This window comes from Cavia porcellus, unplaced genomic scaffold, assembly GCF_034190915.1.
Source record: "Cavia porcellus strain 051 isolate PalLab524CR breed Dunkin Hartley unplaced genomic scaffold, mCavPor4.1 scaffold_24, whole genome shotgun sequence".
NCBI lineage: Eukaryota > Metazoa > Chordata > Mammalia > Rodentia > Caviidae > Cavia > Cavia porcellus.
The window spans coordinates 7,567,628-7,591,251 of NW_026947507.1; the positions used below are offsets into that span (position 1 = coordinate 7,567,628).

Below are 23,624 nucleotides of genomic sequence, written 5' to 3' on the forward strand. Positions count from 1 at the left end.
ATTCCTGGCTACACAGCCGCCTTCTAATTCCCATCACCAGCATTCACATCCCACAGGAAGGTTTAAAACTCCAAGTGCTTGTTTCTCAACATGCCTTGACATTTGGGGTGACCATTATCTGGTCTGCACCAATGAGACATAAGAACAGGACTGCTAAGGGCTGCTGCACACAAGTTTTCCTCCCTGAAGAACGTACAGAAGCAGCTCAGGAGAAAGCCCTGCCTGGGACAGTGTCTCTGACACCCAGCCTTTGAATACAGCAGCACCAGTCTTTGGCATACAGAAATCTTGGAGGTCATATTTGAACTGAAAAGTTACCAAAAAAGCTGAGGCAGGAGGAGTAGAAAACAGAAACCAGAAAGATGACACTATGCAATCACCAAACCTGGCACTGGCTAGCTCTAGACTTCCTGGTAAACAGACACACAATCTTCTGGTTCAATCTAACCAGTTGGGTTTTCTGTCACTTGTTGCAATTTTTTTTTTTTTAATTTGCTAGTGGCCATTATAAACTTTAAAAATTTGTTTTAATATATATTTGTGAAACATAATGAATATATTCATTGTGAGTTATTAATACATACATATTGCATCTTGATTCTTTATTTCCCCCTCCTCTCCTGCCCCTCTCCCCTCCCAGTCTTGTCAGAAGTATCTGATGCGGTTGATTCCTTCTTTCTCCTCAAAAGACATTCTTTACTTGTCTTCATGGATGGTACTCTGGACTGACTCCCTGCCTGCATTCTTCCTGGCCTCCTTTGTAATTTCTCTTCATATCCTCATCTCCCCTCCTCAAGCTTAGGAGCATCCCAGAGATTCCCCTGATCTGATCCTTCTAGGTTCACTGTCTTGGCAATCTTATCCAAGTTGGTGGCTTTGTCATCTTTGGGTTGCTCAATCCCAAACTTATATATATTCCTAAACCAAACTTCTATGCACTTCCTTTAGACTTTCTACTTTTCCCTCTCTATATATGGTACTCACCTCAAATCATCCACCCTGACATCCCCCCTAACACCCAGGCCTCCGTCATCCTTTCCCATCTCAGTCAAAGGCAGCACCATCACCCACTGCTCTCACCACACTTCATCTTAGCCACAAGGCCACACAGTGATTGCTCTCACACCAAATGTCTACCATCATCCTTGAATTCGCTCCTCTCTCACTGCTCATCCAACCTACGCAAATCTGTTGGCTATACAAATGTATATTAATGCAAATTTTTTAAAAAATCAATCATTGCCACTAGCAAATTTAAAAAAAGACACACACCTATAATCTGTGATCAACCTGGTCCTACAAAAGAAAAATCTCCCACTGTGATTATAGCAATACTGCCTCCTCACTGATCTCCCTGTTCCCAAATATACTTGCATTCAATCTATTCTCAAAACAGCTATCAGAGTGATCTCGCCAAAATCTGAGTCAGTCAGGTTCAAAGTCTTTATTTTTTAAGACTATGCATGATCTGGTCTCACTGCTTCTCCAGCCTCACCTCCTATTTTCTTTTTCCCTACTTCATTCCTTCTATTTGGGGGCACATTAGCTAAGCTCCACCTCAGGGTCTTCCCTTTTATTCTTTACTCTTACTGAAATGGTTTTCACCTAGGTGGTATGTGGCGGGATCCCCCAGGCCTTATTTAAATCCTCTTTCCATTGCCCCACAAAAAATTTCACACATGCACATGCCTCCCACCAACATTCCATATCCCCTTCTTTGCTTTAACATTTTTTCTCTTTATATAACAGGATCATTATCAAAAATATTATATAGTTTATTTATTTATGTATGGCAGGAGTCCCTCGCCACAATATAACTTTGAGGAGGGTATATTTTAATCTTATATTCCCTGCTGTACTCCAGGATTATAACTAAACCTACATGCATTCAATAAATATTTGAGTGCCAAGCATATGCTGGTTAAAATAAGGCACCATTTTGTACCATTCTAAACATGGATCTTTGGAAAGAGTGTTAGTGTCAAAATACTGGCAAGAGTTTTGGAAAACACTCTTGAATTCTCAGAATAGGAACACAGACTTGTATGCTGTTTCTAAAGGGCAACTTGACAATGTGTATCAAAAGTCTTAAAAATGTCCACGCACTTTGAATCCATCTAGAGGAATATATCCAAGAATTTATCTGACTAGCTTATAGATTTACATATAAAGCAATTTTTGTAGAGTTGTTTAATATGCTGGGGGAAAAATACCTGGACACTCCTATAATGTTCAAAAACTCTGAAGAAATCCATCAAATATGGCTTTAATGAGTTCCCCAAAGTACATATTTTGAAAATTTAACCCTCAGTACAATAGTGTTGGGAGAAGGCCCCTAATAAGAGGTGGTTAGCTCATGTGGGCCCTGCCCTCAGAATGGATTGTTATGGCAAGATTGGGTTAGTTATTGCGAGAGAAGGCTTGCTATAAAGTGGATTGAAGGCCTTCTATCAACAGTATGGTATGGCGAGAAGGCCCTCACTGGATGTTGGCAGTGCGATCTTGGAATTCCCAAACCCCAGACTATCAACCAAATAAATCCCTATTGTTTATAAGTTACTCAGTCCGTGGTATTTTATTCTAGCAACATACAACAGGTTAAGACAGCAGCACATTTAAATGATTAAATATTGCAGTCATTTAAAACTATGCTACTGAGAAAAAATTAAGAATCTAAGAATTAGGTATTCTATCTTTAAAATAAAAAATAAAACTTCATCAACCAATTAGGTGCCTCTGTAAAGGTGCCTACCGTATAGGATTTCATTCATTCATTCATTCATTCACAGGGTCTCGCTATGTTTAAGATAAGCTGCTCTTAAAGTTTTGGGTTCAATCTTCTGTCTCGAACTCCTAAGTAGCTAAGGACTACAGGTACATGCCACCAAGCACAGCTAGGTATGGAATTTTGAAACAGTAAAAAATGTCCCATTAAATATGTGTAAACATATATGCATGATAGTATATTTTTTTCAAATGTAGTGAGAAATCTAGAGGTGATAAGATTAAGGTGGGTTTTTTGTTTTCCTTCTAACTTTTCACTTCAAATACTATACTTTTGAAAGCACTTACGGGGAAGCAGGAAGTGGAAAAACTATCCAAATTGCCTGATTAAATATAATTTAATATATTTAATCAAGATATAATTGGAGTAGAATAAGATTTGCTTGCTTAGAACAACATTCCATGTTTTTCTTGACATTGACGTACATAGACACTGTCTCTGTTTACTTCTTCTTAATGCTGACTGGGGTTGTCAATGTCAAGAAAACACATGGCAGAAGCTCAGCTCTCATTGATTCCAACATATGTTCTACTGCAGGTCCACTGGCTCTCAAACACACAGCCCTTTCACAACTCCACATCTCTGCTACTGGCAATCCCAACATTCTTGTGATCTGTTTGCAAACTCCTATGGGCACATTCCAAGCCTACGTCAACATTCTCTAGTCTTGCCTTAGGCTAAGTTAGTGTGGTTCCCTTTACTGTAGGCACATAGTGCTTCATATAATTCTCCATTTAAATCAAGCTCAGAGATACTATAAAACACATGTTATGTAACAGATATGCTGTGTTGAGCATTGGAAAATATAAAAAAATCCTCAGACCTGGATATATCCAATGGCTCTCACAGTTTAGCAGCAGACATATAAGATAATCATTACCACACAGCATTGAAAAAGCAAAGTACTATATCATGGAGACCACTTGAGGAATGAAGTCTGCATTACGACTTGCAGACACCCTCTTGCATTTCACCCTCCAGAAGGTGGGCAAACTTCCTAGAAGAGTACATTTGCTTAATCAGATTTGTATTCTCAGAACCTAATAACTGCCCAACATCTAGCAGATGCTCTAAACATTACTGGAATGAATAAGAGACTGCATAGAGACATATTAAGCACACTTTATGAGTGCTTCCCTGAGATAATTTTCTCTAGAATTATTACAAAATGAGAATTGTGCTAAATGTCTGGAAAAGATTAAGAATTCACAGAGATGTGATTCTAGTGAGAAAGCAAAGGGAAAGTATTTCCTGCCCGGGTGCCTACAGGAGCCTGCTGGCTCTGGCTCCACCCTTTTCTGCAATCCATCCTCTCCAGAACCTACCACACACACACACAATGAGCCCCTCAGGGCTCCTCATACCCTATCCACAGCTTCATCTCATCTCATCTCTGCAAGCCTTGATTCTTCTACCCCAGGAGTCCTCGTACCTGAAAGCAAGTGTTTCCCTCCTGCCACTACATGCATTTGCTGAAATGTCATCCTCTGCTTGAGGCCTTTCTTAACTACACTAAAGTTTAACTCCTTTCACTATTTCCTTTCTTTCCTAAGCACTTGTTACTAGCTTATGTACTAACAATTATATTTATGTATTTATTTTTGTTTTTTTGAGACAAGGTATTGCTGTGTATGTCAGGCTGGCCTTGAATTTGCTTTGTAGCCCAGGCTGGCCTCAAACTGTTATCTATCTTCTTGCCTCAGCCTCCAAGTCCTGGGATTACAGACCAGTGCTTCTATGCCTGGCTTGTTTTGTTTATTTTATTTTACTATTCTTGTTAGAATTTAAGACCCTCAAAGAAAGAAATTTGTCCTTTGTGCACTGCTTTACTGCCAATGCTAAAATAGTTCTCAGGATAAGCCAGCACTCACCAGATAAAAATACATGCTCTTTGTCTTAGTCACTTTCTTCCTGGGGACAAAACATCCAGTAATCTCAATTTAAAGAAGGAAAGGTCCAGACCATACATAGTCATCTAGGCCCAAGTCAGGAAAACACAGCAAAAGAGCAGGACAGAAGAGAGCTCTCCTGGCACAAGAGACAAGCAGTGCAGAGCATGAGGAGGCGGCAGGAAGGAAGCTGCATCCTTCCAGGGCTCATTTCTAGGGACCCCCTGCTTTTGACCAGACCCACCTAACGGTAAGTCAGCTCTAAATCGCCACAATCCAATCACCCTTCCAAAGCTTGCTTTTCCAGTTCCATGAGCAAATGAGGCTTTGAGTGACATTTCAGGCTGAAACCATAACAACATTCTGCCCCTGGATGCCCAAAGACTCATGTTCATCTCTTTATGCAAAATACATTTCATCCATATTTAAGAGCATCCAAAGTCCTAATGAGGTAAAATAGAAGAAAGAAAGAAATACTAAAAAAATTAGAAAATATACTTTTAAAAAGATTACAACTTGGGGCTGAGAGTTTAGCTCAGCGGCATAAGCGCCTGCCTTGCAAGCAGGCAGTCGTGAGTTCGATCCTGGTACCGATAAAAAAAAAAAAAAAAAAAAGACAAAAACAAAAAAAAAGATTGCAACTTCCAGGAGCCAGTTAAGGTACCCAAAGTAATCCATATTGGCATTTTCCTGGTTAAACTTTGGACATTTTTTTCCTTCCAGACCTAAAGCACCCAAAATTCATTGAGAATACTCAAAGGCTATAAATTAGCTTAACTGAGAAGGTAAAGACCAATAAACTGATCCTAAAACAAAGGAAAGATTGAGAGAATATAAAGAATGTTTAAATTACCTATCTTTAAAGAAGGAGGGAGCCACCTATATCTGTAAAGTGGGACAGTAACCTCCTGGGGGTGGGTCACCTTTTCCAAGGGATTCTCATGAAGCATAAATGTCCCCCTCTACAAATAATAATGTGCCTCTCTCTTTCTCTCAAGAGCTCATACTCTACTTCTGTGTGTGTGCTCACGCATGTGTACGTGCATGTACTTTTTAATTTCTACCTAATAAAACCCATCCTGTTCCTCTTTCTGTCCTAAAAATTGCTTTTCTCCAATGACAGACAGTGAACCTGCAAACTTATCCTGAGTAGGTTGAGTTAGGTTCCTGTTTCAGCTTTGGGAATCTGCTTAGATTGCTGAAACACCCAAGTCCAAAAAAAAAAAAAAAATTAATATACACAAAAAAAAGCCCAAGTCCAAAGTTTCCACTGAGACTCAAGGTAAACTCTTGGCTATAAATCCCTGAAAACATCAAAAGGCACATACTTACAAAATACAATGGCAAAGGATAAACATTCCCATTACAAAAGGGAAGAACAGGAGGCCAGAAACCAATGGGAAAGCAAGACTGAAATCCAGGAGAACAAACATTAAATGCCTTTTTTTTTACATACGGTACCCAGGACATGCTGTGAATGCCAAAATTTTGGGCAGCCCCATCCCTGTGGCATTACCAGTGATTGTAGCTCCCACGTCTTTTGTCTTGGGCTGGCTTTGCTCACTCCTTGTGGTTTTCCTCTGGCGTTCAATGCTCCTAGCTTCTCCAACTTGCTGGTGTCTCCAATGCACTTTTGGTTTCACTTGCACAGTTTCATGCACTGCCTTCTTGGGGGCACAGTGCCTGGACTTCCAGACCTTCTTTTGGAATCTTGTTAGAAGGCTCCCTAACCCCACAACTCTTGCTTCTTGCATGCATGAGAAATCAGAACTATCTGGATGACAACAAGGTCTGCTGTGAGCTATAGAAGTAACTAGGCCCATTTGCACCTGGCTAGTAGTTACAGAGGTCTCAGAGTGCCTGCACTGCTCAGCCAGGTAAAACGACTTCTGGGAAATCAATTCCCTAGGGGTCCCTTCTCCAACAGAATGCCCTGGAGCTCTCTTCTCAGAACAAAGTTTTTCAGTTTTCCAGGACAAAAGACAGGATCTTGATCTTTCCCGACATGCTCTCAAGCCATTTTTCCTATTGTCCTGTACTTGGCTTTTTTTAAATGATAATCTTTTCAGCAACCAATTACTTGGTTTTTTTTTAATGTTAACCTTTCCAGCAACCACGATCTTCTCTGCTCCATCTTTGTGGGAAATTCTTTTCTGGCAAAACTGAAACTGTTTAAAATCACTCAGCTGTGCTCTTTGCTCTTGATTCTCAGTGTAGAGCTGACTAAAAGCCCCCAACAGTACCCAAGCCACAGTCTGAATATTGGGCTGCTTTGAAATTTCCTCTAACAGATTAGTTAGTCCATCACCATCAATCTTAATCTCCCCAAAAGTGTCAGGACATTGGCAAAATGTAGACAAATTTTCTGCCAGAGCATAACACACATGGCCTGGAATCCAACCACCAATGGCATCTTTCTTCCCACTTGAAACCGCTTGAACCTGCTCTTCACTGTTTGACTTTTTGCCAGCATTCCAGTCTTCTGAACTCCAGCCAGAATCTTCCATGGAGCTCTGCTTACAGTACTCTAGAGCTTCCCTAGCCGCCATCACCAAATCTTTTCAAGCTATTCCCACAAACTAGTTACAAAGGTTTCTAAACCACCCTGAGCAAGCAGAATCACAGCTACATTCCCATTTCCTGATATCACAATCTATCTTATCACTTTCCCTCATCACTAAAAAAAAAATATCCAATACTCTCAATTTAAAGCAAGAAAGGTATATTTTGGCTCACTGTTTGTAAAGGTTTTAGTCCATAGTCAGCTAGTTCCAAGGCAGGGCAGCATGGGGCAAGGCAGGGCAGAACAGCTCACACGGCAGACAGGAAGCAGACAGAATGCAGGGAGGAATGAGGGAGGGAAATTATCCTTCCAGGCCACAGCCCTAATGACCTGCCTCTTTCAAACAGACCCCACCTCCGAACAAGAAGTCAGCTAGAACCTGATTCACGTTCCTAAAGCCCCACTGATGAATGTATGAAGCTTGGGACATTTTAGATCTAAACCATAACTCTTTAATGAAAGTCCGCTCAGGGCCATTAATGAAAAATGAATGCATCCAGGGTGTGGCCTACATCCATAAGGAACAGAAAATAAGAGTAAAACTTCTGGGGACAGATCGCCTGGTCCACTTTCTGTGTCCTTCAGTGATCAACTGTGTAACTGCAGCCAAGTTATGTTCCTGGCACATCATAAGCACTCTAGACTGCCAGCAATTATTACTGCTTTTCTAGAAATCCCAAAACACACTAATAAGAGTTTTAATTAAACATAAGTATGGAAGCATTAACAACATATTACAGACAGTTTATAAAATAATTTGGGGGGGGGGAGGTTCCGGGAATTGAACCCAGAACCTTTAAGCTAAGCTAAAAGTTAAACTCCTGTTTTGTGTTTTTATTTTGAGATAAGAGTCTGGTCAAGTTGCTAAACTGCCCAGGCTGGACTTGAACTTGCAATCCTCCTGCTTCAGGTTCCCAGAATGCTAGGATTATAGGTCTGTGCCACCAGACTCAACAGGAATAATTTATTGAGTGATAATTTCTAATTCTGAACAATAAATGTTTTTAAAATGTGAAAAATTCTAATTTTGCTCACCACCTCTCTTAAACTTTCATTTTGAAAAGGCCATGAAAGTAACTTTTTAAAAATATTAAGTTTCCTTTAAAGAAATAAACAATCCATGTATATAAGCTAAGAAGTTCTACAACTGAGCATGCTTGAACAGAAAATCTGTAACAACAGGCAAGATCTTACAAGTTTCAGGTGTTCTACTGTTTAGAGAGGAATTTATTAACCCACAATACACTGAAAGAAAACAAAGGTTCTTTGGAAATATCATTTCCTTTTTTCGAGAAGACAAATAAAAACCATCTCTTTTATGAGGCTCCTCTTTTCTTTAGGTTTTTCTAAACTCTTTTCACAGTCCTTTTTGAGACTTTCTGGCTAGAACATGACCAGGCATTGCTGTCCCCTGGGTGGGGTAGAAGACGGATGTAACGTGAGTATTCTGTACTACAAAAAGTCAAACAGGCCGGTCACTGACGAGAGCAATTGCAAAAATGTCTGGAGAACAGGTACCTCTGAAGTCTAAAACCTGGTCAGAGCTGGTACTGCCTCTGAAAGACAGTAACAGGCAATCTGAAGACGCCTCAATTGATCATGACATACTCACTGGGCAGTTATTTATTCTGCAACATTAGTTTTCTTTTCTTTTTTTTTTTTTGTCTTTTTCACTTTTATCGGTACCAGGGATCGAACTCACAACTGCTTGCTTGCAAGGCAGGCGCTTATGCTGCTGAGCTAAATTCCCAGCCCCGCAACATTAGTTTTCAATTGCCATGAAAATCATTTATCTCATGGTAAGGGGCTTGAAAGGGGCCACAGTTATTAAACTGTTCAGCCATGTACAAAAAGTTTTAATTTTTTCAAAACTCATGATTCTACTAACAGCACTTCCTTAGATTAATAATGTGAGGCTAAAACCCTGGACTCAAGAGCCATAACTGTTTAGTCTGAATTTCACCCCCTGCTACTTCCCAGCTGTATAATCTCAGACAAATCACTTAACTTCTCAGTGGTAGTTTCCTAATCTACAAAATGGAAATAAGTATCACAAAAAATATTGTGAAGATTATATGAATTCCTAGGTATAATGTTTAAAACAGAGCCTGAAACAATATACCATGAACAGTGTGAGCTGCTTTCACTGGCATTATAACAACTACTAGAATTTTCATCATTATCTCATTGTATTCAATTGAGAGCATTAAAAAGCACATTCCAAAGGACCAAAAATACTTTGGGTTTGATTTGTTATACTCTCTATAATCTGGTTTCATAAAATGTCCATAATTTGACAAGAAAAAAGGAAGTGACCTAATTGGTTTTATTATCATTTTCTAGTGTTTCATTTTTGGAGTCCAGCAAACAACAGAACATTTAAAGAAGCTTTTTTTCTCTTCAAATTCTTGTTCTTTGGGTTCTTCTGAGTAATATATATGAATTTCATGCAAAAAGTCAAAAAATTGCAACCTTTGGCATAAATGAATTAAAGCTTCAAGAAACAGCCATTTAAACTCTGGGTCTTGCTTTCTACTTAGCTTTCTGAAAGGATTTATTGAAGACTCCTAATCAGCTGGAACATTCCTGCTGCTCACCTTTGAGCAGAGTAACTGCAGGCGTACAGTGGATGTCCATTTGGTTTCAGTTTTCAAACACACAAACGCTTCATTGTACAGCAAATGGCAAAGGCTCTGGGTGCTCTAAAAGGCATATTGTTTTTGCTCCTTCGTTTTCTGTTCTACTTTTAACTCAGTGCTGATTACATTTCCTCTCCTTCACAACAAACACCTCTCAATTTATTGTGGATATCCTAAAAAGTTGGTCCCTATTAACTTTTTCTAAAACATAATATAACATAGTCCATAGTCTTGGTCTGTTCAGGGTGCCATCACAAACACCAACAGGCTGGATGGTTCTAATAGAAAATTAGATTCTGATAGGTCTGGAGTTGAAGACCTGGATCAAGATCAAGGTGGGGGCTGAGCTGGTTCCTAGTAAAGGCTTTCTTTTGGGTTTGAAGATGGATACTTCTTGCCGTATCTCAGGTGTTGGACAGACAGGCCTCACATGTAATCTTCTTATAAGGACACAAATGCTACCCATTTAGGTCCCATCTTCATTTATAACCTTGGTCATCCCTTCAAAAACTATAGCTCCAAAACAGTCACACTGAAAGTCAGGGCTCCCACATTCAAATTTGGCCATATAAACAGTTCATAAAGATCTTCTAACGGCTCAAATATAAAACTCAAATTCAAATCCATAATGTTTCTACTTACATTAAATTTTCTTCCATTCACATATGGAAAACTACCAGGTAAAATATAATTTAGTTTTTAACTCTGGCTGAAAAATTTTATATGCATAGCTTAGTTTTCAAGTTCAATGACTCAAGACAATAAAAGCTCAAAACTTTACCTCTCTCTTCATTAGATTACACAGATCTACTTTTCTCTGTTTAAAATCTGATGCTTGTCTTTACTATGTAGAACACAGTAAAAGAACTTTTAAAATGCTTCACAGTTTGATGGTACTACATAAAAGAATTTTTAAATACACCTTGGGTATTGATCTAATTTCTTAAAAATGTGTACTCTTTGGTTTTCTAGGATATCACATGGTTCCGAGAATCATACCAGTGGCAGCCACTACTCAGAAAATTCAGAAAGTTTTAAATTGTCCTTAAAAAGGTAACACTAAAAAGTAGAGAGGATTCCCAAGCTGACAACTGACAGAGGTAGGGATGATTCCCAAGGAGGGTAAATGACTCATCTGCTCTAGCAGCTCACTGAGTGCTACTAGAAAGAACACAGGGCTCCTAGCAACAGACCAGGCCACAGTCTACATGCCATCAAGCTAGAGCACTTCTGTCATGCAAGCAGGGTGGGAGCCTCCCATTCCCTGGAAAATACTGCGTGCCCTGTCTGGCAGCAACAGTGAGGACCAGAGCTTTGATCTCACTGATGCCCTGACTCTCAGCATCTAAAAGGATGCCTGCTTCTCCCTTTCTGTTTTTCTCCCAAATGATAAACCCTTCAAGCTACTGCATTCCTCTCTCCCACAAATCTCCTCCAGGGACAGAAATAGAAATGCACTACAAATCCCTTTTCTTCTACTCATATCTTGTCCTGGGTCTGCTCCCTTGAACCACAAGCCATGAAATCTAAAACAACACTAGGTTCTCCCAGGAGTGGCCTCATGATAAGACTGAAGAGTAAAACCCGCATAATACTAAATTATAGTGAGGTAAAAAGATGCCCTGGAATTTTGGTTGATTTTATTAGTTTCTCTACAGCATTCCCACATGTGTAGGCATGTACTTTTAGAGGCACATTTTGTAGATCATTCAAATAGTAGTTACCACTTTTATAAGGGATCTTACTTCTAGATCTATCTGACATGCCTGTCATTTGCTCAAAGCTATACCTGCACAGGTAAGGAATGTTCCCTACAGAGTGCTCTCAGTTGTCTGGAATGGCTAGGAGACTTTACTGTTTTCTAGTCTCACAAAACAAGGATGACTTTTTCATTTCCTGTTATGATTCATAACAAAGAAATCTGTACATCTGCCAAATTTAGCAAGATACTTTCTAGCTGCTAGTGACGCTCTCAGGTTTCACCATCCTAACACAGCTTTGAAACACAAACCAACCAAAAAGTCCATTTTAGAAAAATTTAACTTTTTAATTACCTTCACATCACCGTAAATATACAGCTTTCAGGAAAATTCAAGCAAAAAATCTTTTCACATATGGTGAAGGCAGATTATGAATCTCCTAAATAACAGTATAACACTGAACTATTGTTAAGCCTTTAAGCATCTACTAAAAAAATGAAATAATCTATATTTGTAACAGTAATATGTGTGCAACCTTCTAGAATAGCTTATAACCACACACGTAAATCTCTTTACAAAGATAAGGGCTATATTGTCTTCTTTTTCTGTTTTCCCTGCAACAGGACATTGGACCACAAAATACTAAATGTTTTGATGACACAATGCATTAGTCTTATAATCAAAACTCTTTCTGCTAACAAGCTTAATTTTATAAATAATTCATAAGCTGCCAAGAGCTTGATGAACTCTTTTTTTCTTACCAGAGCTGGACACACGCCTGATCCTCTGAGGCGATAAGGCTCGATCAGAACTGAGGTTTCTAGTGTCACTGTTCCGCCTCAGACAGGAAACAATTGGCCCCACTTTGGCTTTTGGACATGATGTTTTCCGCAAACTGCAGGAGTCGGGCTTGGATGTATTCCTACCTGAGGGGGTGGTAGTTTTGGAAGCAGAATCCTATGAAGAAAACATATTTTGAGTCCAGATAATACTTTGCTCACACTATTTTCTTTGTGGTATTATCTACATGAAAGAAACAACTTCAAAGTGGAAATGGCAGATAAATATTTTTCATTTTTTATTAGAAGCTGTTATGGTTTGTGTCTGAATGTCCCCCCAAAGCCTCATGCCATCTTAGACTTTTTTGGAAGTGAGTGAATCTAGTTTGTGATCGAATCAAAGGCTAATGCTGGAATTGAAGGTGTGAGTGCTACACCCTCCCTAGAGTAGGCAGCCCGGTATACAACATCAGGGATAAAAAGAGGTTTCTCTCTCCTCCTCCTCCTCCTGTCTTGCTGCTTTTGGTATCTTCCACTACCATGAACAGTTGCCACCTACCTTAGAACCAGCTGATTAAGAACTGAAACCTCTACAAACTGCGAGCCAGACAAACCCTTCCCCTTTTGAATGCCCAATATTTTGACTCAGCGACAAGGTAAGTGACACAGAAGCAATTGAAACTCTTCACAGCTGGTTATTCAGTTCATCATGTTCTGCCTTTGTGTACATTAGTGACACTGTTTTCAAGGTTGTTTGTGACATAAATTGATTCAAGGCACAGTGTTCAGTCCTGTCCTTGGGGAAGCTCTGACATCTAGTGCCCAGCAGTGCTCTTTCCTGGCTTCCCTCCTAGCATCTACTTACTGCTTCTGGGTTCTGTTCTTCTGTATCTTTAAGTACTTGTTTTACTAGGGCCCACACTTAGGGTTCTGTTCTTTCCTCACCGTGTACTCTTCCTACATGATCTTGATTGCTGTTTCAGCTGCCACCTACTTACTGCTGCATCCAAAATCCACATCCAACCAACACTGTCACTTCCCCTCTATGTGACTTGTGTGTGTACTTCTCCACTCAGTTCCTTCAGGTACCTCCTTCTTACCAACGACATTGACAGAGCTTTTACACGTGTAAAATACAATTCTAAACTCTAATACAGTTACTGACTCATAATAATCCTACGCTATTGATGTCAAGTGTGGGGCATGTGATTATAATCCCAGCTCTCCAGAAGGCTGAGACAGGAGGCTTGCAAGTTCGAACACAAAGTAGCTAACTTGGTGACTTAGCAAGGCTCTGTTTCAAAATGAAAATAAAGGATTTAGGATGTAGTTCAGTGGAAAAGCTGTGGGTTCAATCCCTAGTACCTCCCCCAATAGTATGAGGTTGATAATTTATCATACTACCAATTTCTACAATTAAACTTATTTTATCTATTCATCTCAGCTTACTTTTTCTCATATCCACCTCAATACACCCAGGCATGTACCTTAAACAATGAAAGACATTTCTACTCGCTTCCTCTCTTACCTCTTTTTTTTTTTGTTTTGTTTTGTCTTTTTCCTTTTTATCGGTACCAGGGATCGAACTCACGACTGCCTACTTGCAAGGCAGGCGCTTATGCCGCTTAGCTAAATCCCCAGCTCCTCTCTCTTACCTCTTATAGGTCTCTTTTCAATCTGACTTAGTATAAGCCAGCATCACTTCTCAGAAGGATTACTGAAATACCAGCTTCAGCATCGCTCTAGTCTCACCAGCTTTACAGTAGTTTTCTATTCCCCTGTGATCACAGCCTCTCTAACATTCAAACAGGGTCAGACAGCTTTCCTCTGCCATCCTGATAAAATCACTCTTTGTAAGTCACATCGAGTCCTTTTGGATGTGGCAGCCTCTACCATCCTCCTCAGCTTATTTCTTACTGCTTGTGGCTCTGCAGCCTCAACTCCCATGATAGTGACCACCTGGAGCCCTCCAAATCAGAGTACAGTATCTTTTCATATCTCTCCATCCATCCATTCATCCACCCATCCACGTATGCATGTATGTGTATGGATCTGTGTGTGTGTTTGTGTGTGTGTGTATTTTTCTCTATCTAGAATATATGTCCTGTAAATTCTGGAGAGTGACTGTCTCTCTGGCCCAGGCGGTTTTCCTCAATCATTCCTTGCATTGCCATCTCTCTCTCTCCCCTCTCCTGCAACACACAATCCCTTTCTCTTCTTAGAGAGGCAGGAGGCTGTGTTACATCTTCTCTCCCCTGCACCCAGCTCCCTCCCTGGCCCACAGCACAGGCACCTGAGGACAGTCTGCACAGGGCTGAAAATACATACCAGTCCCTGCTGCCAAAAATAGAGCTAAGGACAAGTGCACAGCCTCGTCAAACAATTCTAAAACTCAGAAAACTAGTTTCTTTTAAAGCTCTTTGCAAAAATCTATGCATATTTAAAGAAAATTTTTATTCTTTAAATGAGTTTGTCTAAGAGTTTAACAGGTACCATAGGAAACATACTGCTTTTACACTAAACACACACGAAATGGAATTTGTTTTGTACAAAAATGAATATATGAGGGCTGCAAGAGACCTTAGACATTCAACAGTCCAATCTTTTCACTTCTGGGTATGGAAAAAATCACTTGCTCAAAGTCCCATAAGCTGATCAGGGGTAAAATTAAGAATATTTCTGCTCATAGGAGAGGGCTCCATTTCCCAGTGCTACCTCCTCAATGGCAAGACACTGAGTTATTTTTATGTTGATATGTTTACCAGCACTCTCTAGCCACTTCTTAAATGTAGACCAATACATTTGAAAGTTTATAAACTCCCTATTTTCAGAAAAATTAAATATAACCTGGTTATGTCAGGTTATTAATGTCAAATTATTAATTACATTAAAATATTAATTTATTCTTGTAACATATAAGTAAAAAAGAAAATTGACTCTCAATATAAAATACTGAATTGAGGATTTTTTTTTCAATATACAGATTTGCTACATTGTGACCCTTTAAGATTCTGGTACATATTGACTGACAAGACAGATACCTGAAAGCAAATTTGCTCATGTAATTCTGAAATATTATTGGCTATTAATAGATAATTAACTGTAAGACCTCTTAGTTTTCTCCACCACCCTCTGAAGCATGCAAAAAGTTTCACTTACCAGAAACAGAGGAGCATATTCAAAGGTCTCATTCATAACTTCCTTTTTCAGCTCTTGTTTTTCCACAGGTATCTCGTTTTCTTTTTCATCCTTTTCGGGGCAGGTCTTATCAATGTGGAGAGCATACGTCATTCCCAAACATTCTGTACTTTCCATTTTAACAGGGAGGACGCCTTTGATCTTCTGAAAAACTGCGGCTACAGACTCAGACTCACATACTGAATGAGAAGAACTTGTTTTGTCAACATCTTCCTGGTTAGATTTCATGGCAGATGTTGTTCTTGGAACCCTGTGTGAAGCATTTTTAGAATGAGTTGTAACATGCATAGCCTGGCCAGTGATGAGTTTATTAAACTGCTGCTTATGTGTCTTGTTAATTAAGATTTCTGCTTTTCTGTCTGTATTCAAATCAGATCTTGGTGTTTTGCTCAAAACTGTCAGCTGCCTTGAGGAAGACACTGCTGAGGGAGATGAGGTGACACTGGTCAACTGAGGCCTGGGTGTGGCCTTAGATAAAGCAGACTCTTTGGGCTGCAACACGGGTCTAGACATAACTTTAGCTTTGACATTCTTGAAGTTTGGTCTTGGGTAACTTATAATTTCAGTTTTTCTAAATTTGCTGCCTATAGGGGTATTTGTTTTAGTTGCTGACTTTCCTAGACTAGGCTTAGCTGAGCTCATAGGTGTCCCCTTCAAGTTAAGCACATTTTTAGGCTCTTGATTACTCTTCTCCACTTTATTACAGCTGTCTGTTAATTTGATCGGTGAAAAAGTAAAGCTTACATCTCTGGGTTCTATGATGGGTGTTGACATGCAAGCTGTGTTACTTGTGTTAATAACCACTTCATTTGTATCCCAAGACATTTCAAATAGTGAAACTGTCTTTTGTCCTGGTGAGCAACTTTGTGTCAGTTCTACAGTATTGTTTTGGGTTTGCAAATCCTCATTAGAAGCAATTTTTGGATCTTCAGTCACAGGGACTTTATGCTCTGAGTCCAGCACTTTGGCTTTATTTTTTTCAAAAGCTGGCATCAGTAAAGGGCATTCATCATCAATAAGACAATTAGATACTGTCTTTCTTAGATTTTGGCCCATTTCCTTTTGACCATATGAGCTTTGTGAATGTGTTTCACTATTTGGTTCATCTTTAGATAAACAATAGAGCTCTTGTAATACAAATCCTTTGGGGACTTCAATGCCTTCAGAAACTGGTGTTAGGGCTTGTATCTCTTTTTCTCCAACTAGCCTTTGCTGTGACCCATCTGTGTACTCACTGGTGACCTTTCCTGAAGAATATTGACATTGATTTCCAACATTTGGAACATCAGTGTGCATCACATCATCAGAAAATGCTGTGTACGTTGTGTTGTGGGCCTCTGGTGCTGTGGCTTGAGGGTTTTCCAAGTTTTCTTTATTATAGCTAATTTCTCTCACATGCATATTGTCAGAATCGGATGATATCCAAGTAGAACAGGATAAAGGAGGAGTACTTCCACTTCTCACACCCACTGGCTGGAAATCGCCATGGGCATGCAAAGACTGACTGTTTTCGAACACATGATGTGTTATAAAGGTACAGTTAACTTTGTCTGCTTTCCCGTTAAACGTCTGGTTTAAGTCCAAGGTAGTGGGATAGTCTCTATAGTCCAAATCAGCATTAGGCTTCCACACAAAAGGCAGAGATGGTTCAACATTCTGGTCCTGGGCAGCTTCCAGGGAAGGACAATTGCTATGCAGATACTCAGGCTCCTCTGTATTTACAAGTGCAGAAGACTGACCTGTAGGGTCTTTATGCATCTCTAACATCCGCTGACTAATGAAATCACATGAAGACTTTCGGTGCTTGAGTACTTCACACTGAGAATTTAAAGAAATACTTTCATCACTGTCTACAGCAGGGTCCATTTCATAATCGATGACCATATCATCTGTGTTGGCAGAACTCCAACTCACATGACTAGCTGAGCTGTGTGCAGATGGTGATGTTTGGTTGTATGTGTTTCCATTTTTATCACTGATAAATAAGGAATGTGATACATCTGCTGCCTTTTCATCCAAATTATCATCATTCATCCTGAATATTAACCTTAAACCTCTGCCATTTTATTTCATTTTCAGTTTCAAATGAGAGGAAAGGAAAAACTGTCCATCTCCTAACTTTTGCAGCACAGTTGAATGCTTTTTAGTCTAAAATGGTTTGAAGGTGAAGTGATTTGTTGTCTCCTGGAAGAAATAAAAGATTTAACTCAGTACATTATTAGAAAAAGTAATAGGTCATGCTTGACTAATTCCAACCACTTTCTGTACATATTTAGAACCCACAACAGTTAAAAGGTAGGTAATTAACACACTGTCGATCACCATCCCCTTTCAAAGATACATTTTAAGGGACTGAGACAGAATGGAAGATGGAGACAGAAGTTCCCGTGACTGACTTTATAACTGACGCCTCCTCCTTACTGCCAGGGACTTTATCTAAAAAGAGAAGCAGAAGCTAAACCTGGCAATAAGTCTTCCTTCTGACTGGTAGACAAAGAGATCATTCATCATAATTTGCCCAAGATAGGCCCAACTTAGGTTTGTTTTTTCCTCATGATTCATAATAGTATCCTTTTCATTCCCAAGAAGGCCCTTACTACATCCCAGAAAAGTGATTATGCAGGCCCACCAAATGAGCTAAAGATCGGGGATACTTAGGGAATTAGCATTTCTCTTTCCTATATTCATTCCTATCTTAAACATATGCCATGTCTAAATTAAAGGGGGAAAAGCTGATACAAGTTGGGAGCTTCTCAAAATGTTAAACAGAGAAAGAGGTACCATATGCTATATACTGAATTGTGTCTGCTCAAGATCCGTACATTAAAACCCAGCCCTGCTAAATGTTAAATATTGGTAAAAGGCCCCCCTAGAAGGTGATTATGGTTAATGAGATCATGAAGGTAGAGCCCTTATCCAATAGAACTGGTGTGCTTATGATAAGGGACAGCAGAACTCCCTTTCCTCAATTCTCCTGTTGGACACAGCAAGAAGGCTAATGGGGTAAAGAAAGGCTACACAGGTCTTACATAGTACATGGTTGCAATCCCAGAACTACAGGGCTGAGGCATGCACGCACACACTCAGAAATTATGAATCATAAAATAAGGGCTATGTGATTTATAGTGATGAAAGTATAAATTAGCCAAGTCTTCACCAGGTGACTTCAGTTAAAAGGAACCACTGAAATCAATGGTTTATTGGTGAGGATTCTTTGTAAATGCTTTAATCCTTCAGTATAAAATGAATTCAAGCTAAATGTCTAAATCCAAAGCACATTTACTCATGAGGTATAATTTAATTCATGAGGTATAATCTCAAATGCAGTAAATGTTATACCTTTATGCTTCCATGAAAAGCTAAAATTCATTTAAGAGGTTCTGATATAAGCAAATCTGAATAAAAATCACAACAAACATAAGCATTTAGCATAATCATCACAGGTCTATTAAATATAGTTAATGGAATTTTTATTATCTAAGCTTTCTCTTCCAAGGTACATAAAGGACATTCTTTTAAAAATCTGACAAAAAATGAACAAAATATATGATTCGTATGTCAAATAATTCCAAGTTATTAAAAATATATATGCAGTGGTATCTCCGTTCATGAATGCTTTTGTTTGAAAACAATTTGGTTTGCAAACAGAAGCACTGGAAAAACTGTTTTTGTTTGCAAACTCTGCATTGGGTGACAAACATGACAGTGGCCATCTTCCCATGCAAAAAATGTGATTAGCTTTTTCAAAATCATCAAATAAATTAAGTTTTGAACCAAGGTACCACTGTATAATAGGACAAATCACACCACCTGTTTCATGCTATTCAGTATTTAAGTTGTTTCTGGTTTTCCTATAAATAACTCTGAGTTGTTTCCAATAATTATCTCTAAAAACGATCTTTGCAATTATTTCTAAAAAAGATCGCTTCCTTTGGAAAAAAATCTTCCAAAAAATATTTTAAACCATTCTTGAGTCCAAGGACATAACTTTTTAAAGCCTTTGAAATAAATTATCAAACTATAAAGTAGAAAAAAATTTGGATTCTTTATAATATACATTAATACATGTATATAATATATATGTAACCTAAGTTTTGCTTTTAAAGCTTATACATTTTGTTGAGCATTTTGCAATGTCAATGAAGTATAAAAATATTTCTAAAGGTTGTAAAGTTCCACTAAAGTTAAAGCTAAATGTTTTGGGCTTGTAAATCCCTGGTTTATAAAGAGTAATAGGAAAGTAAACCTATTAACCATGCAACTTTCATATGACTTTTTAGTATACACTTAGTTTATGATTTTTTGAAATAAATTCCAATTTGGTGAGCAAAGCTATTTTAAAAATATTTAAGGAGTTTTCATATGACATAAGGTTACTGAGATATTTTCTATCTTTTAGGTAAGAGTATTGATTTAGGGGTCCAGAGATGTGGATACTAAAATGACTTTTCAGTTCAGTTATTGATTCCAAGATTAATTAGAAGACTAACTTCACCAGTTAGTAAAGAAACTAATGACTGCAAATTCCTGTTAGCAAAAATAAATCTACATTACAGAAGCAGTTTTCTTCCTGTAACAATTTTTTTAAAATGGCCATTTTGATTTAGGAATGACAAGTTGATTCCTTCCTTATTTAAAGAATACTGCCAAACATGGTGGTGACACACTTCTATAATCTCAGCATTCAGGAGGCTGAGGCAGGAGGATCACAGCAAGTTCGAGGCCAGGGAGTTCGAAGTCAGTCTGAACTACCTAACAAAACCCTGTCTCCAAAAACAAAACAGAGAGAGAGAAAGAGAGAGAGAGAGCACAAAAGCTAGCGAGTGAGAGCCTAAGCTTTCCATCAAGCTAGGCACGCGTTCTTTAATGTGGTCTCACCCCACTCATTAAGCCATCTTATAGTATATTAACTTACATCTTAATTAATATTGTTTCAACAAATTTTGCCTCATTTTTAAAAAAATTTTATTTAAGGAGAAAAAAACAGAAAAAGGGTACAAGTTATACAGAATTTCAGAAAAAATAAACAGTAGGAAATCACCAGTTAATAGATTACATATTGTCATCTTAGAAATAGTTGTTCAAGTTACAAAATTAAAGCATACAAAGTGGACATTCAAACAGTGAGACTGCAAACAATTCTGTTCAGTGGTCCAACAAAACTCAGTAGTATGGTTATCTACCTTATACACTTAAATGTACATGCAGTTATATCCTTTAGAGCACTTTCTTTTCCTCTCTTCTATACAATGACAATTACACATTTTGGGTTTTATTACTCCCACAGTTCTTATTACTTTTTTTTGAAGAGAATAAAACCAAATGTGACATAACAAAACAGAGTCAGTCAAATCAAAAGGATGGACATAATACATACTGTAAAAACAAAATACAAGGTGATCAACACTGGTTACCATAATGCCTCTTGCTATCTTAAAAAGAAATGCCTATATCATCAGTTATAATAAAAAGCCTCCAAGTCACTATCTTGGAAACATTTTTATCAAAGTAAAAGCAAAGACTTAGAGACAAAGAAAAGTTGGGAACAGATCATTCTCCCACAAATCTCTCAAATTTTTCAGAAACACTACTCACCAGAAGAAAGCACGACAATCAAGTTTTCCTTTTAAGAGAACCACCCAAGAAAAGTGATCTTCGAGAACACTGCGGACAAGAGGGAACAAATCTCCTACATATTAACATTTGGGAATATAATAGGGCAATTTCTCTTTAAATAAAAACCTTAAAATTGCTTAAGTATGTACTAAATGAAATGTTTGGCCAAGGATGTAGCTCAGCATCACAAGTGCCTGCCTTGCAAGCGCACGGTTGTGAGTTCGATTCCTGGTACAAAAAAAAAAAAAAAAAAAGAAAAGAAATGTTCAAAACCTACTAGTATTATCAGTGAGCTGTAATTTTGATGCCTTTGGTAAAATACAGGCAATTTTAATATAGATTAATTCTAAATCTTAGCTTTAAGAGTTATTATTTTCCAAAGACAAAATTTTATCACTTCTCATAGTTAACAGATATAAAAGTTGAATCATTTTCACGTTAATTAAAATAATTACCATAATTAAATTCATTATCACTGCCATTTTAATTGTAGAAGAAATTTTGTAGATCCAGTTCAAAGTTTTTCATTTTATATGTGAGGAAACAATGTCAAACAAATTACAAGATGGAGCAAATCAGTGGCTAGTATATTATGTCAGCTCATACATGCCTGAACTAAAAATTCAGCAAATGTGTATGTATCAGTCAGTTGATGTCCCCTACATCTTATTACCCATCATGTGTAGCCCTATAATTTGAAGTCAATTTGGTTAAATATGCTATACCACATAATCATTAAATGCAAAATTTGTTTCTAAAAAATCCAACATAAAAACTAAATTTCTTACTTTCTGGTCACATAGAACTCGATTTTATTCTTATTTGTGTCAATGGATGGGTACCATCTTTTAAGATATTTATATATAAATACGATTATAATTTACAGCTTCTAAATGATAAAATCACATTAGTTTTCTCAAGTGCTTTTAAGAACTCACAAACTATGATGGTAGCTCAGTTCTCCAGTCCTGGAAACCTGAAGTATTACCTGATCTTCAACTTGCTTTATATTAAAAAAGACAATGTTAGTATAATATCTAAGTTACAAATTTTATTCTAAATTCAGAACTAAAGTAACCGAACAAAGAAGTATGTATTTTTAAAAAATACATTCCCAAGTTCCTGTTTTATGTTAAAATCATTCAAGACAGTTATCCTCTAAACCTCCTTGTTTTTCACAGCGAAGGCTTCAATTCTTCAATTAGGTCCTGGGGCCTACCTTTCCACAAGCTCAGTGATATCCTTGGGCACTAAACTTAGTCAGGTGCCTTATACCCAGGAAGCAAGGATAAGGATAGCTAGTACTCAGTTTCTTAAAAGCATAATGATTTCCCGTAATGAAGCCATCTGAACAGGAGGAAGCCCGAGATGGTTTAATGGATTGCAAAACGGAGGGCTATGGAAGTTAACAACAGAGTTACACATTAAATAATTTAGAAAAGCAATACAAATTTGAAACCACATGCTTTTTTCTTCTAAAACTTTGTGCTTCTCTGACTTTAATATGCATGCAAATCAACTGAGCTTCTTACTAACAAAAAAGCAGATTAATGAATTGTCATTCCACACTTGCTATCCACCCCCTCACGATACTGAAGCTTGTAGTCTACGCACCACCCAGGAATAGAAAGTAGTAAGCCTTTCAGAAAGTAACTAACCAGCTCACTAACATTGGTGGCTGTCAGTGTGACCCTACAGCCTTGCTCTAACTAGGAATAAGCTCTCCTAACACTTGAACCCTTAATTTATGATTTGAACCTTCCTCTCAGACAGCTGGTAACTGGAAGTATGAATACTCACAGACAAAACTGCTATCTTCTTCCGTTTATTCCTTGCATAAGTAGGAGGCTAAATTAACCTAATAGTCCTGTCATTTTTCTGTTCATTTACTAACTCCTCCCATAGGCGACTTACTGGTTCTTATACATTTAGGCAGCATTAGCTGCACCACTCAGAAAGGCCCAGCACTGTCCTGCTTTCCCTGGAAATAAATTGCCCCTTAGACCCAGAACCAGGAGGAGGTGAAGCAGCCATTTACCTGAGGCGCTGAATTTAAGACGTATCAGTGACATGTGCAAGGAGAGATCATGGCCAGGCAGCCAGAGACTGGGGCCAGGATCACTCTTTATAGCCACCCACACTTGGGGGAGCTAACTAGGGGGCCTTGAGAACTAAATCTCTTCTGAGGGTGATGCACAGGGACCCCATCAGCCCCACATACACACAAGATTACACTTCGCCATCACTAGATGTTGGGAACCTTGCTTCCAGCTTATGAACTAACTCTTAGAGAACACTCACACCGCAGAGAGAGAAAGCAGGCACAAATAACAACAAAGAGTAACTACTCCTAAAAAATGTTCTGGCCAGACCCTGGCCAGACTACTGCAGACCCTGGAAAGAAAGCACACGCCCAAAACACAGGAAGTATTTTTGGACTCTTTTCTTTTTCTTC

General features: G+C 38.4%; 1 protein-coding gene across 8 annotated transcripts in view; it reads right to left on the reverse strand.

Annotated features, from left to right (window-relative positions):
- Mtus1 (microtubule associated scaffold protein 1) overlaps positions 1-23,624 on the reverse strand; it is a 148,866-nt gene that overhangs the window by 79,784 nt on the left and 45,458 nt on the right. For 4 of the 8 annotated variants that reach the window (XM_013151632.3, XM_013151631.3, XM_063234614.1 and 1 more), the window contains 3 exons: positions 21,149-21,217; positions 15,515-17,737; positions 12,338-12,533 (listed from right to left, as the gene is read on the reverse strand). In XM_013151632.3, the coding sequence (XP_013007086.1) occupies positions 12,338-12,533; positions 15,515-17,587 (2,269 nt within the window). In that variant the 5' untranslated portion in view covers positions 17,588-17,737; positions 21,149-21,217. The remainder of the gene's footprint in view (positions 1-12,337; positions 12,534-15,514; positions 17,738-21,148; positions 21,218-23,624) is intronic. The other 4 variants (XM_063234613.1, XM_003469154.5, XM_013151633.3 and 1 more) reach the window with 1 other exon arrangement.